Here is a 14,139-nt window from a genome sequence, read left to right as displayed (position 1 = left end):
CCCGCCTTGTGCCCTGCAGTCCCTCTGCCTGCAGCACCCTGCCCCTGCCTCTCCCCCTGGTCAGCCTCATGCATCCTTTAAGACTCAGCTCAGCCTAAGCATCTCCAGGCAGCACCTCCCCTGGGGTGTCTCCCCTCGGGCTGAGAGCACACCCAGCACGTACCTTGAACCACACTTCCCCCATCGCTCACATGTCTTTTTCCCATGAGACTGCATCTCTTAAGGGCAGGTAAAGTGCTCAGGAGAGTGCCTGGCACAGAGCAAGTGCCACGTGGGCGTTTGCTGCTGCTCAGTGTTGTTCTGCGATCAACCTCATGTCTCTAGTGCCTGGCCGGGCACCTGGTCCAGTGCAGATGCTCAGTGCATGTCTGTTAGGTCAGCTGAACAAACCCGTGATCAATTCTGAGCCTCATTATAACCCTGTTTGGCATTGGGGGTGGGGGTGGTGAGTACTAGGATTGTCCCCATTTTACAGATGAGGACACCGAGGCTCTGAGAAGCTTTACCCCTTCCCTTTGTTCCCCTTTCCAAATTCCAAGTGCCTCCTAGGAGCAGTCAGGGGATTCTGTATTCAACTCCCTAGCAAGTAGCCACACACAACAGTAAGAGGAGCCCCATGCTCTGTGCCAGGCGTCATTGTGGGTGTGTTCCATCCATCGTCTCATTTGACCCTCGCTCAGCCTGGCAGGGAAGAGTGAGAAGAATGAGTACCCAGTTCTGCAGGGAGCAGAACCAGTGCCCAAGAGGGTTGCTTATCAGAGGAAGGGCACAAACCCTCAGGTCCCCATGGGCGGCCTCCCCCTCTGTGTGGCCCTCCCAAGGGACAACACGTGGACCCCTGGGGGCACTCAGGCAGACTAGCTGGGCAGAGGGGCAGAAGGGGCCGGAGGATTACAGGGGAAGAGGCCAGGGCCAGGCAATAGCAAGGAGGAAGGGGACTGGCATGGGTGGGATGACGATGAAATGAGAGGGCCCGATGTTTCAGAAAAGAAAAAGAAAACTCAGACAAGGTGACAGCCACAGGACTCTGAACATTCACCTCTTGGATCAGATCTGGGTCTACGTGGGAGAGGGGCAGGGGGGCAGGCTGGCCCGATAGCTCCCCCAGGCGGCAAGCCACAGAACACCCTCCTGAAGGAACAACTCCAGGTCTGCCTCCTTTGGGAGGCCCTCCTGACTGCACCAGACCTCAGTGACTTCCCATCCCGGGCACCAACCCCGGCCAGCTGCCTCCAGGCTGGGCCACACTTTCAGCCAGCATGACCTGGCCCTCGGGGTAGCCCAGTCTGTGCATCCTCCACCCACTTCAGGGGTGCTTGGGGTCTCCCCAGCTATACTGCGGGCCAGATGCTATGTCTTGGTTGCCCACAATCCAAAGTCGATTCTCAGTAACTGCTTACCCAGTGAAGCCGAAATATGCCCAGCCCTTTCCTGTCTGCCCTCTTTGCACTCCTTTTAGACCCTTTAGACTGTTCCAGGCCCAAACAAATGGGGCCATGTGTTCAGATGGGACAGGGGGGAGCTGGGAATAACCATCTTTTGCTAAGAATTTCCCAGGGTTTCGTGTGTCTTGTACTTTATATGCATCATAGCTCTCTTTCATCCTCACCTCCCTAATGACACTGATGTTAATAGCAATTATCTCTGTTTTTTCTGATGAAGAGACTGAGGGTCAGAGAGGTCCAAAGTCATCTGAGGTAAGTAGCAAGACCAGGATCAAACCCAAGACTTCCTGAGGCCAAAATCTGTGCCTTCCTCGTTACCACTTAGCCTCCCACACCATCCTGCATGAGACGCGGCAAGCACAGCCTGGCCCTGCCTGGGAGCCGGCCTCAAGGTCAAAGGGGCCCTGAGTTTCTGGGGGCGATGAAAAGGCTTTGGAAGTAGGAAGTGGTCATGATGGCAAAACACGATGAATGTACTTCATGTCACTGTATTGTACACTATAAAATGGCTAAAATGGCAAATTTTATGCTGCATATATTTTATCACAGTAAGAAAACAAAGTCCTTGTAGTACTAAGGACAGCCCACCACGGTGTGTCCCCCACAGGAAGGCCCCCTCACAGGCCTGTTCACTAGGAACACGTGGGACTCGGCCACTATGTTGAAATGCCACCCTTTCTCCCTCTGCCCCATCAAACCCCATGCTTCAGCCTCTCCCAGTCAGGCCACCCAACAAAGTGGCCCTTGACCGTCCTGCTGGAGCTCGGGCCGCCTCCAACTGGCCTTGAGTCAAGACCCAAGAAAAGCACTGGTCCTCGGGGTCAAGTGACCCGGGTCCAATCCCATCCAGGGCCCTTGGGCTTTGCAACTCTAGCCACTGGACCGGCTTGGGTTTCCACTTCCGCAAAGAGGAGACCTTGGACCATGGGGAAGGTCTCTCACACTCTGCCCCAGGGGCACTCAAGTGTCAGAGGGATGTGAAATGGCCCCAGCCCGCCCCCCTGCTGTTAGAGGCATGGCCTGGCCTGGAGTGTCCGGATGTAATATGTCATTAAAGTCCTATGTTTCACTCAATAGTTCGTGCAAAGTCTGTAACTGGTGGCATGAGAGTTTCTTGCTGAGTTTAATATAAAAATCTCCTTTTGCCCAAGTTTAGCAAGAAAACTGAAAACCACACTGTGTTTATTCTGTGGCGGGACAAGGCCCTTTCTGGCCCCAAGTTGAGGGTTCTGCCCTTTGTCTGCTGCACACCTGTCCAGTCTCCCCTCCAGTCTGGATGCTTCCAGAGTGCAGGCCAGGCCCACCCACCTAGGCGAGCACGAGGCAGGACTCTGCAGGCACTGGCACAGACTTAGTGAGTCCCTAAGAGATGGGTGCTTCCTGCTGAGAAGCGGGGACAGTGATAAGAGAGAGTGTCTCTAACTTCCTCCTCCCACCCTCCCACGCTTCTCGCTCCTTCTTCCCTCCATCTCTCTCCTGGGGGAGGCTTGGGCCGGTTGAGGACCCCTCAGGATGAGATGGGGATGGGAGGTGGGCTCGGTGAACGCCATCCCAGGTCCACGTCTGGGCGCCCAGCTCATCTGCCCAGGTGAGGGCTGGTTGGCTGCTGTTCCCTTTGCCCCACGTGACCTCACTACCCCTCACCCATCCGGCAGCCCTTTTCCTCCTAGTGGGGAGAAGGCTGGATTCCTCAGGTCCTGGGAGGCCCAAGCTCCTTCCCGGAGCCTCTTACCACCTACCCTTCCCCTCTCCCTGGATTCCAGCTCTGGCTCTGAGGCCGCCCTGCTTCCCGGCACCCCTGTCTATGGCAGCTTCAGTTTCTCCTCAGTCAAAGGAAGTCAGGCGAGAGCGGCCTCCCAGGCCCAGCTTCCCTGCAGACCAGCCAGCCGAACCCCTCTTCAGGCCTGACTTCCTCCTATGCCCTGAGGGACGGGAGTCCACCGAAGGTGAGGCCAAGGCTGGGCCCACCCACCCTGGTGTCCCAGAGGGGCTCTGGTGACCACTGACTGAACCAGGGCCAAGGCTCTGTCCAGCTGCCTCTTCTGGTACCACGCTGGGCATCACAGGCGGCTGGCAGTTTGGCCGGGGACCCAGGTCTTCCGCACCTTGCCCGGAGCTGGACTTCGCAGCTGCATTCAGCAGGGCCGTGCTGGTGGAGGGGTAGGTCTGCAAGGGCCAGCCCCTCTCCAGGGAGCGCCAGGGCCACTGGCAGGGCCGCCCTTTGGCTTAAGGAAGGCGGGTGTCTCCAGCCCTGGGAGAGTGGGCACATTCACCCGTTAGCATCCGCAGAGCTTGGGAGCAGAAGTAGTTGTTCTAGGAGGGGGTGGTCTAGGGGGTAGGCAGCACTGTGGAGGCCCTGAGCACTGGGGAGGGGGTGGCCTGGGGGCCCTGGCAGCTGATGGAGGAGAGCCGGAGCCAAGCACGCTGGCTGTGGGGGGAGGGGAAGCCTTGAGAGGGCCTCCGCCCCCTTCCCTCCCACCCGCAGCCCCGAGAAGGCGCAGCAGCTGTTCCGAAGCTTCCTGCCCTTCCTTGAGACAGGTGTTGGCTGAGTTCTCACTTCCTCCCAGCCTCAGAGAGCTCCTCCACCCCCTCTCCACCCGCAGGCTGGTGCTGACTCAGCACATGCCACTTCCTCTCCTAGACTTGGGGCGACCAACGCGCATCCCGCCTCCTGAGGGGCGTGGCTGAGCCCCGCGGCTGAACACGTGGCCGACTCCTGTCCTGGCTCACCTCAAGGGGGACGGTTAAAGGAAAGGACAGCATTGGGAAGCAATGATGCCCCAGGGACAATGATGCTCCTCTTGCGCAGAGGCCAGGAAGCAGGACAGACCCTAAGCTCAGGACTCCCGGGGGCCGGCGCTCACTGCCTTAGCGCCAGGACTCACCCGGGTTCCCCATCTCTCCGTGGACGCGCGGGTGCCCATCTACTGAGCACCAAGGCGCGCGGCTGCTGCCCCGTGAAAAGGCCAAAAGGCGGTGGGAATGGGAGTTATTCTTGTCGAGAGGAAATCACAATTTTCTAGAGCAGGAAGGGGCAATTAGGCCAATTATCTCCCTTGGCAGATAGGAAGCGCAGAGCCAGAGCAGCCAGACTCGCCAGCACATCACACGGCTGGTTCCTGGCAGACTGGCCTCAAAGCAGGGCTGTGCCGGCGGTTCTGCACCGCCTGTCTGAGCACCACCTCCTCAGTAACGGGCCATTATTGTCACGGTCCCCCTCTGGCTGGCTTCTCCCTCCGTTTCATGTGTATCACTTCATGGGACAAGTCCTGGAAGGCAGAACAATGGACCTATCATCCCCATCTAACGGATGGGGAAACTGAGACCCAGTGGACGAAGGTGACTTGCTCAACATCACGGTGGAAGCTGGTAGCAGAACAAAGACCAGAACCCAGGTGCTGGAAGAATCTACCCAAATCTTTCTCCCCCCTCTCTTTTCTGCCTCCCTTCCCCCTGTTTGGGCCTGTTGATGGAAGGGGCTGACTGTGAGCAGAGGCGCCTGGGAGCTGTCAGATTCCACTCACCCCCTCCCCCGAGCATGGCCAAACAGCAGGTGGAGGGAGGTCTCTGGTAGACCAGCGGGAGTGGCCCGTGACCCAGGGCCACCGAGTGCCTCGCAAGCCACCGAGCCTGAGTGCAGAGTCACCTTTCAGGTGGAATACTGTGCAGCCATTCAAAGCGATGCTTGTGAAAACAGCTCAGCAAAACATGAAAAGGCTTTTGATGTGTTAAATTTAAACAGTAGGAGAATGCAAACGTGTATATTGCTGTGTTTACAGCTCTACCAAAAATATGTATATGTGTATGAACAAAATGCGAAAGGCCTTTCACTAGAGTGACCCCAGAGCAGCGGACTCCTAAGAGGTCTTTCCCCCTTTGGTCTACTTCCTAAACTTTCCCAAATGGGATTCTATGACTTCATGATATAACGGAGACTCTGGGAAGGCGTCAAGAAGATCTAAGAAAGCACAGAAGATGTGCTCATGACTTGGGAGCCAAAGTCCTCGAAGGGTGACACCTGGTTCTTTCTGCGATGATCAGAGCACAGAGCCCCCCCAGTTAAGCCCGCCAGGCCTCCTCTGAGCCTGAGTCTGCAGGACTCACCGCAGGTTCTGGCCCACAGGAGCCTGTCTGGTCCACTGTGCACCCTCCCTGTCTCAGCCTCCCCTTCCAGGAGGTGGGGGCTCAGTGTTGGGGACTTGACCCGCCTCACTGCTTTGCCGGTCATGAGCTGGACAGAGGCCTCTCCCAGTGCGGACAAACTGGTGCCCCTGGATGTGGAGGAAAAGCAGGGATTCCTTTCCAATGCTTGTCTGGGTTTCAGGAGGTTTCTTAACAGTGTGCAGGCCGTGGAGGGCGGTGCAGGGAGCCATGGCCAGCCAGCCAGTCGCCAGGCATCCACGGCTGGCTCAGCAGGCAGGGGGCAGCCCTCCCCACCCTTGGCCTCATTTGCCTCCTCTGGTCCCCAACTACCTCCACCTAGACTGTGTCGAGGAGGAAATAACATAAGAGGAAGAGCTTCAAATTCAGGAAAATCGGCTCTCTGCAGACAGGACAGATCCTGAGGCTGGAGCCCGTGCCCCCTGCCCTTGTCTCCAGCTGCCACATCCTTGCCCCTGTCCTTCTCCCCAATTCTACTATCCAAGGGCTCCCTCCGGCTCCCCCTCGCATGGGCAGGGCTGACCTTTTTACAAACCCGTGGAAGCAATAATCCTGCCACCTGCCTGCCTTGGAGGGTCTTTCTTCTCAAGAAGGGTGAAATTTGATCATAGTTGTTCAAACTGAGATGGGAGGGCACAGCTCCCTGGCCGGTCAGTGCGGTCAGAGAGGTTGCCGAGAGACTGACCTGCGAAGCAGATACGTCCGCATAGCCAAACAGGGCACCAAGGGGGAGTTTTTGAGGGTGTGTCATGGAAATACGATGAATTTTTATCATCGAAATTAATTTCTTCCTCCACCCAGGTACTAGAATCTCAAATCCCAGGACATTGCCATGGTCCCTTTCCCTCTGCCACCCTCAGCATCTCAAAGTCTGTCTGTTTCTCTGCACACTGAACTAGCCTCTCCCTGAAATGGACAATTCCTCCCATCTTCCCTGTTTGTCATCATGGTCTTACAGTCTCCCAGACACGTCACCTCAGTTCCGCTTGCTTCCTCTCACGGTAAGGTCCCTCGTGCAAGCCTTCCTTCCCATCTGCCAGACCCCTGGTTTGGGCTTCCAACACCCCTGGAAGCCTGCCAAGGCCTCCTCCCTGGGCTCGGCCCCTCCGGCTCACCCCTCTGTCATCGGTTGCCAGAATAAGTTGTTGAAACACTGCTCTCCCCAGAGAGCCCTCAGTGGCTAAAGTTGCAAGTCCAAACTCTATGGAAGCTTCCAAAGACCTTCAGAAACCGGCTTCAAAATATCTCCCAGCCTTTTGTCCCATATTCTCCCAACCTCATGCTGCTTAACTCCTGGAGAGAGAGTTAAATGCTCTCAGGAGAACCATTTAAAGACAGGACAGTGGTTCCAGTGCCTCCTGTAGCTGTTCAAGGGGACAGGCCTGCACGCATACCCCCTCTTCCACAAACACACACACACACGCACATCCCTCCTCATAAGCACTTTCTATTCTTACCAAATCAGCAGAGCCACCTGGCCTTGGCCAAAGTCTCACTCCTTCCCCATCCGCACCTGGAGCTCTTGCTCCTCTTCCTCCTGTGTACGTATCACCCTTGGAGGCACATCTCGACCCCCCTTCCTCAGTCAGTCAACCCTGACTTCATTTGATCCCTTGGCCATTAAATTCCTACAGTTGTGGGGGGCGGGAGGCAGCCACCTCGCATGCCCTAGGCACCTGCTCTGCGCCAGGTGCCTTAGAAAAATCTACACACACCCTCTCAGGCAGGCATAATGACAGTCATTGTTTAGATGATGCTCAGAACAGTGGCCTAAGTTCACCCTTCCAGGTCAAGACGGGGCTAGGACTCAATGCCTGGGCTGCTCCCAGCTCTTCCCGCCTCACCAGTGAGGGTGTTCTGCCATGCACTTGGGTGCCGTGGCACAGAACATCTTAGACAGTGTCTGGTTTCCTGAGCATTTGTCTCCCAGTCTCAGCATCAGCCTCAGGAGGGCAGGCACCCAGGTCCCACGTTTCCTTCATATGCCCCCTCACCTGGCCCCCAAGCAGGTATTCAGTAAACACTCATTAACTAAATGAACAAATAAGTGAATCAGTGAATGGATGAAATGATTGAATACGTGGAAATACAGGCATTGCAAGTGGCTCAGCCGTGGGGTTACGAATGTTTGCTTTAGTTCTTAAATCATCCAGAAACCCTGAGCCTCTCTAAGGTAAGCCTTCCCCCACCTCCCAATTCTTTTAACCATATAGTGGTTCCTCTGTGGCCAAACCATGCCAGAAACTAATAGACACTAATTTACACTCATATTATGTTAAGCTAGGAATTTTTAAAGAGCTATTTTGATTCATGGAGAAACCAAGGCACAAGTATCTTGTACATTTGGGCAACTGTGGTCAGGTAGGACTCAGCCATCCAAAGTCACCCCCTGAGTCGGAGTCAAGGGTGTTTCTCCCAGCCCAGAGAGGGGTTTCACACTGCCCTTGGAGCGAGTGCCGAGCTGTTGCTTCCCTAGCTGGGGAAACCATTAAGTTTTCCAATGCACACCACAGGCTGCTTATTTAAAGAAGGGAAGGACATTGTGGGTGGGGCGGGAGGTGAGCAAACTGCAAAAGGGAGAGAGGTGAGAGGTGGCCCAGCCTCTGCCATCTGCACATTAGGGCACGAAGACTCTTGGCCTTTCCTCCTAAACTTGAGTGATGAATAGTATTTCCTGGTACATGGGAAACTATTATTTAAGAAAGCAAGCTCATCAATTAAGTGGGCCTTATCCGATGCTTGTTTCAGGAGAGAAGTTCTCTTGTTCAAAAGGAAGAGCTGTCAACAAGAACTGTGTTCCATCTTATTACAAAGTCTGGTGTCCGGTCTACAGAGCAGATGGCTTTTCCCAAATCTTGGAGTTAAATTTATTAAAACAGTTATGTGTCCGTTGGCTGAGAGAGCAAAGAACAATGGCTTTGTGGTGACTGGATCATCCACTCAGAGGAAAGGTCTCCTTCAGGTGAATGATTATTCTGGCAATCTGGGTAAAAATATAGTATGCATGCAATAGATTGCTAAAACATGGCTTCCCATTAACCCACTAACTTTCTATATTACTAGTACGTTACTAAATCATCCTCAAAATGTACTGACCAATAATTTCAACACATATAACATTAATTTAAAGAAATAAAATCTTAGAGCTGGTTAATAGCGATCTAATGAACCACTGCTCTCAAGGATGGAAATGAGGGTGATCACCTGGTTTGGACGAGTTTTTATTATTGTTGCGGCTGGTTTGGGGGGTGGTTTATTTTGCTTTCTCAAACTAGGAACAAAATTAAAAGTTTCATGAAAACCGAAATAAAAGGAGGAGAAGAAGGGAGTGGAGGGGGAGAAACAAAATCCTCGAAGACCTGCCTATCTCTCCTTGCACAGATGACAGCCTCAGCCTCCACTGGGAACTTGCATGTGTGTCCATGTGTCACAGTAAATCAACTCAGCTTTGCCACCCCGGCTGGGGAGAGCATGAGAACAAAGGGCCAGAGCAGAAAGGGCAGCTGTGGGGGATGAGGAGAGCTGCCCCAAGCCACAAAGACGGCAAGGAAGCCCTGTGTTCAGGCAGGGCTGCGCCCGCTTGGGGAAGGAACGCTGGCAGAGGGCAGAGGCGAGCCCGGGAGACAGCCCACAGGAGCAAGGAGGAGGCACACTGGCCCAAGGAAGAGCGGCTCCAAAATGATGACCTTTGAAGGAACCGTGAATTTCTTTAATCAACTAATTTCCTGGGTGACTAGAATGCCTCACTTAGCAAGGCTTGTTCTGGGCGGCAATTTAATAGGTGTAATTGACAAATTCTGGAATTTGGGTTCCACTCTGGGGAAAACATACCTCTCCACTGGCTCCTCAAATGTAACGATGGGGGAAAAAAAGATACATTTTAAGGGTTCTTCTTCCAATTCCAATTGGGGGTAGGTCCTGACTACCCTCCTGACCCTCCCTGCCGCCACCACCCATACATACACACACACACACACACACACACACACACTTTGACAATGGCAGAGATCTGGCTTTCTTTCTCAAGAGAGGCACTAGGGCCACAGATGAGGCAGCTGTCAGGAAACTAGGCTGTAATCAGCTTTAACTGGCTTGCAGCCCACAGAGGGCACAGGCCCTCTTATTCCTACAGTAACAGGTCAGGCTGCTGGCCCCGGGATGAATGTGGGAGTGGTTTGAACTGGTTTCTGTTTCAAACATCTTCCTGATGTAGGAGCTTAATGCGAAACTTACATTGCAGGTCCCAATGATCTATATATGCACACAGAAGAGGGTACCTTAAAATTTACAGGTCACGGCTTCAACTACATGTACCATGTCACCCCCAGCATGACTTATAAGGACAGTAAATCAATGAAACAGTAAAAAGAAAAGTTAAAACACAACTAAAAATGGGTTTTTTTCAGGCGAGTCTGAAATGCTGCAAGATTGCTAGTTAAGAACAGTATCCCTTTTCTCAACCTACGTGTTACATCCCCATCTCTTTACCAGCATCATAAACTGAGTGCCCGTGTAATTTGAAAACTGAGATGAAATGTGGAGGCTATTGGGTACACAGGTGGCCAAAGACAGGAGTTCTTTCTAGGCAGTAGAGCTATTTCAGTGTGACAGGACAACTGACCACCCCCTCATCGCCCCGGACATCTACTGTAGGAAGATATGGGCTAGATGAGATTAAAGTCACGGTATCTGTACCACAAAAGAAAAAAAAAAAAAAGGAAAAAAACAAAAACCAGAAGGCATTCACTCAAATCTTACAATGGGAGGTGGGAGTGGTGGGTGGGTGAGGGTGGGGATAGAAAAGCAAGGGGGGGAAACTCTAAACAGCAGGATACGACAATCAATGGGAAAACAGCAAGAGAAAAAGCACACTAGGTTAATATAGGAAACTAGTTCTTTATTGAGAGATTGTATATTAGTATTAGTGGATTCTGTGTGTAACAATGTCGTCATGCACACGATACAAAAAAAAAAAAAAAAAAAAAAGGCTGGGCCCACCATGCTTCGGAAGGGCAACAGAACAAAAGCAGCGTACAATGAGCAGATGGCCCGGCTACACCAGCACAGTACGGTTCAGCAAGGGAACGTCTCTAACCGAGCGCTGTACATTGTCAACTGGGGGATGTAAAAAAATACAGATCATGCTTTAGTTTTAGTACAAGAAAAGGTGAAAAAGATACACAACCAAAAGGATATTCGATACAGAAAAAATTACCCACAAAATAAGAACAGGAAGTAATTCAGCACAGCAGAACACGCTATCCCTGTTTAATGGAAAACCATTTTGCTGGGGGTTCTTTTTTCTTTTTTCTTTTCTTTCTTTTTTTTTTTTTCTTTTCTCTTTCTTTTCAGATTGCCAAATGGCAATCTGGGGAGGCCACTTGGGACTTTATTTTGGAAGAGCCCTCGAAGTAGGGGCCTTATTCTTTCATTAGGGCTGCTGTTTTGTTTCAGTTTTCAAGCAGGTTTGGCCAGCGAGGCAGCAGAAGGGAGCCGGCTGTTAAAGGGGCAGCTCTGAGGGCCAGGGCGGATGTCCAAGGATGCTCTTGACATTGTACAATTAAACAATTAAGACACCGTAGCCATGGCTCCCCCTTAAGCCAGGGACTTTGCGGCACCAAATTTTCAGATTAGCAGCAACTGTCATTTCCTCAAAATTTTTTATATATATATTTATTATTTTTGGCCTCTGACTAAATGCAATCTCTTCACTTATCCCTGGGTGCTGCCAGGAAGCTTGCTGATGGCCACCCAGATAAGTGGGAAATGGGGTGCTGTAGCCTCCAAGCCAAGGCAAAAGGAATCCATTTAACAGGGATTTACAGTGCAATGTACTCGGCTAAACAAGATGAAGATACAAAAATGGTTATTTCTCTACATCTATTCTGAAATGGCCTAACTCCTATACTACAACAATGGAAACTAAAAAGAACAGATTTAAGCTGGCAAGCTATCTAATAGTTTTACAAGAAGATTGTGGTTTAGGACCTTGTTGGGTTAAGCATTAGTATCCTCTATCGGAAGGTCATGAATTCGTACCACATTGTGCTAAATTTTACCCACAGCCTGACTAACCCTCAGCCCTTGAATTTCCTATGGGCATGTTTGCCATGAAAGTAAAGTTTGACTGACTGGCAGAATTTATTTTGTTGGGTGTCGTGTTTTTTTGTTGTTGGTTTTTTGGGGGGGGGTATTAAAAATAAAATTTAAAGGCAGCTGAGCAATTTGAATTTCAAAACGTGGAATCAGCATCCTGCAATGGTATTTAGAAATCGTGGTATTAATGAGGATGATAATGATTTAATCAGGATAATTATACTTTCAGGCTCAACATCCTTCTTAATCATTTTTGAATTTCTGCCTAGTGTATGTTCCACACCCGTTTTAACAGGAAATGCCAAGTAATAAGATATAATTGTGTATTGGGGGAGGGGTTGGCATTTCAAGGGAGATCTCACGCAGCCCACCCCCCATTCCTATTCTTCACACGCCCACTCCACCCCCCACCCCATTACTAGGCTGGCCTGAGATAGGGGATACTGCCGCTTAAATAGCAATGCTTTCCTCAGATGGAGACAGGAGATGGTTAAGAGGGGTGTCACAATACAGCTAAATGCGGAGGCAGAAGGGTCACAGCGCACACAGCAGCGAGTTGACCATTCACTGAGCTACACAATGAAGAAAAAAAAAGATTTGATAAATGCAGAATGTCATCATTCTATCATCACACAAAAAAATTGCTGTTCAAACAGGCCTAAGGGGGCCAACCTTGCCTTTTAGGTTGTGGGGAGAGGTGTGGGGCTGGGGACAGCTGCGCTGGAAGAAAGAAGGCTGGGCTTTCATTTTCTTGCCCAATCGGGCCCCTGGGGCGCACTAAAGCGCCGGCCCGCGACCCCGCCCCCCACTCTGACTTGGTGGAGCAGCCCTGGTTGCAAAGGGAAGACATCATTCTGTGTGTGAGGGAGGGGGAGTGGGGGAGGGCCTTAGCCAGCAGGGATTTCAGCAGACGTGGAGTGGGAGAGGAGAGCAGAAACATTTCCAAGAAGAGAAATGTGAGTCCAGAGGCAGAATACAAAAAGAAAAAAAAAAAATCTAAATGCATCTCGGATTTGCTTTGGGAGGTGGGAGCTTTTGATTAAAAGAAAATGGAAGAAATGTGAAGGGGGAGGGGGGAGAAGAGGGGAAAATCAAGCTATTGTTGTAGCAGAATGTAAGGGAAAGGGGATGTGGGGAAAGGGACCGTGCAAACACACCCCATGTACCACAGTTAAAAACAAAGCCGGCGCCGGCCTGCTGCTTTGTAAACGCCTGCCCGGGGCAAAGGCCTGACTTGGGGGCAGCGTCCCACCGCATCCTCACACACAGCGCAACACCCAAGGGCCGGCACTCGGCTCCGGCCGGGCCCAGGGGTGCACAGTAGTGCACGTCTGACTCTCCGAGGCGCGCACACACTTGCATGCACTCACACACACAAACACACACATACAAGCATCTTGAACCCATAAAGGCAACTGTCATACAAAGACCGTGGGGTGGGAGGGATAGCACAAGGGCGATACACAAAAAGGGTTAAAGGGGAGGAAAAGATGGGACGGGAAATCGTGCAAGTGCCCACGAGAATGTGGGGGCTGGGGCATGGGATAGGGCAGATGCCAGATCCCAGGTAACCGGCCAGCGGTATCAATGACCAAATAATGGAGAAATACAAACACAAATGACACGAAACACACATACACCTCAAGAAAACCAAATCACAGAAAGCCAAGTATGCTCACACACACACACACACAAACGCGCGCGCGCACACACACAGTCATGTATCTCTCTCCGTCCTTCGATCATACAGGGCTAGGTATTGGGGGAAGGGGCTATGATTTGAGGGAACCGCGTCCGCCGCAAAGAATAAAAAATGGGGCTGGGGAGGGAGGGAGGGACTCAAATTCGCCAAACCCTAACTTCACTGCAAAAGCTCCCACGAGGGCGGCCACCTCCACACTCGAGGGTCCCCTCAAAGGGGAGAGGGGAGAAACCACCGCTCGCCCTGCGTCCTCGCGGGTGTGCCCTGAGCCCCCCGCCGCCCTCGGCGCCCTCCCCCTCCCCGGTGCCCGCGGCGATCCACGCTCGGAAGCGGACCCCGAAAGGAAAAAGCGATACCTCTGTTTCGCACAGAGCCAAACACTGGAAGCACGAGATAGCCGACGTGGACCAGGACCATCCTGGCTCCTCGCGCGGCGGCGGCGGCGGCGGCGGCGGCGGCGGCTGCGCGCGGGCCCTTTGTGGCGCGGCTCCGGGGCGCGGGCGCGGGCGGCGGCGGGGCTGCGGGAGCCGCCGGGGCGGGAGGCGGAGCGCGGGGCGCGGGCGGCGGTGGGGCGGCGGCTGGCGGGGAGACAGATGGCCCATGGAAAGGCTCCCTTCCCGGCCCCTCTCGACATTCAAAGGCGCTGGGGCCGCAGCTGCCGCCACACAAAGGCGCGCGCAGCCAATGGGAGCGGAGCGCAGCGCGGCCTCGCCGGAACCGCGGGGGACAGCGGGG

General features: G+C 52.9%; 1 protein-coding gene across 1 annotated transcript in view; it reads right to left on the bottom strand.

The window, feature by feature from the left end:
• ARK2C (arkadia (RNF111) C-terminal like ring finger ubiquitin ligase 2C) overlaps positions 1 to 13,898 on the bottom strand; it is a 103,428-nt gene extending 89,530 nt beyond the window's left edge. Inside the window, exon 1 of the mRNA XM_074355206.1 lies at positions 13,761 to 13,898. Within this exon, the coding sequence (XP_074211307.1) occupies positions 13,761 to 13,821 (61 nt within the window). The 5' untranslated portion in view covers positions 13,822 to 13,898. The remainder of the gene's footprint in view (positions 1 to 13,760) is intronic.
• Between the last annotated feature and the right edge of the window lie 241 nt (positions 13,899 to 14,139).

This window comes from Camelus bactrianus, chromosome 30 (assembly GCF_048773025.1).
Source record: "Camelus bactrianus isolate YW-2024 breed Bactrian camel chromosome 30, ASM4877302v1, whole genome shotgun sequence".
Classification (NCBI taxonomy): domain Eukaryota; kingdom Metazoa; phylum Chordata; class Mammalia; order Artiodactyla; family Camelidae; genus Camelus; species Camelus bactrianus.
Note: the sequence above shows the minus strand (reverse complement) of the source record. Positions and strands in the feature narration are given on the sequence as shown.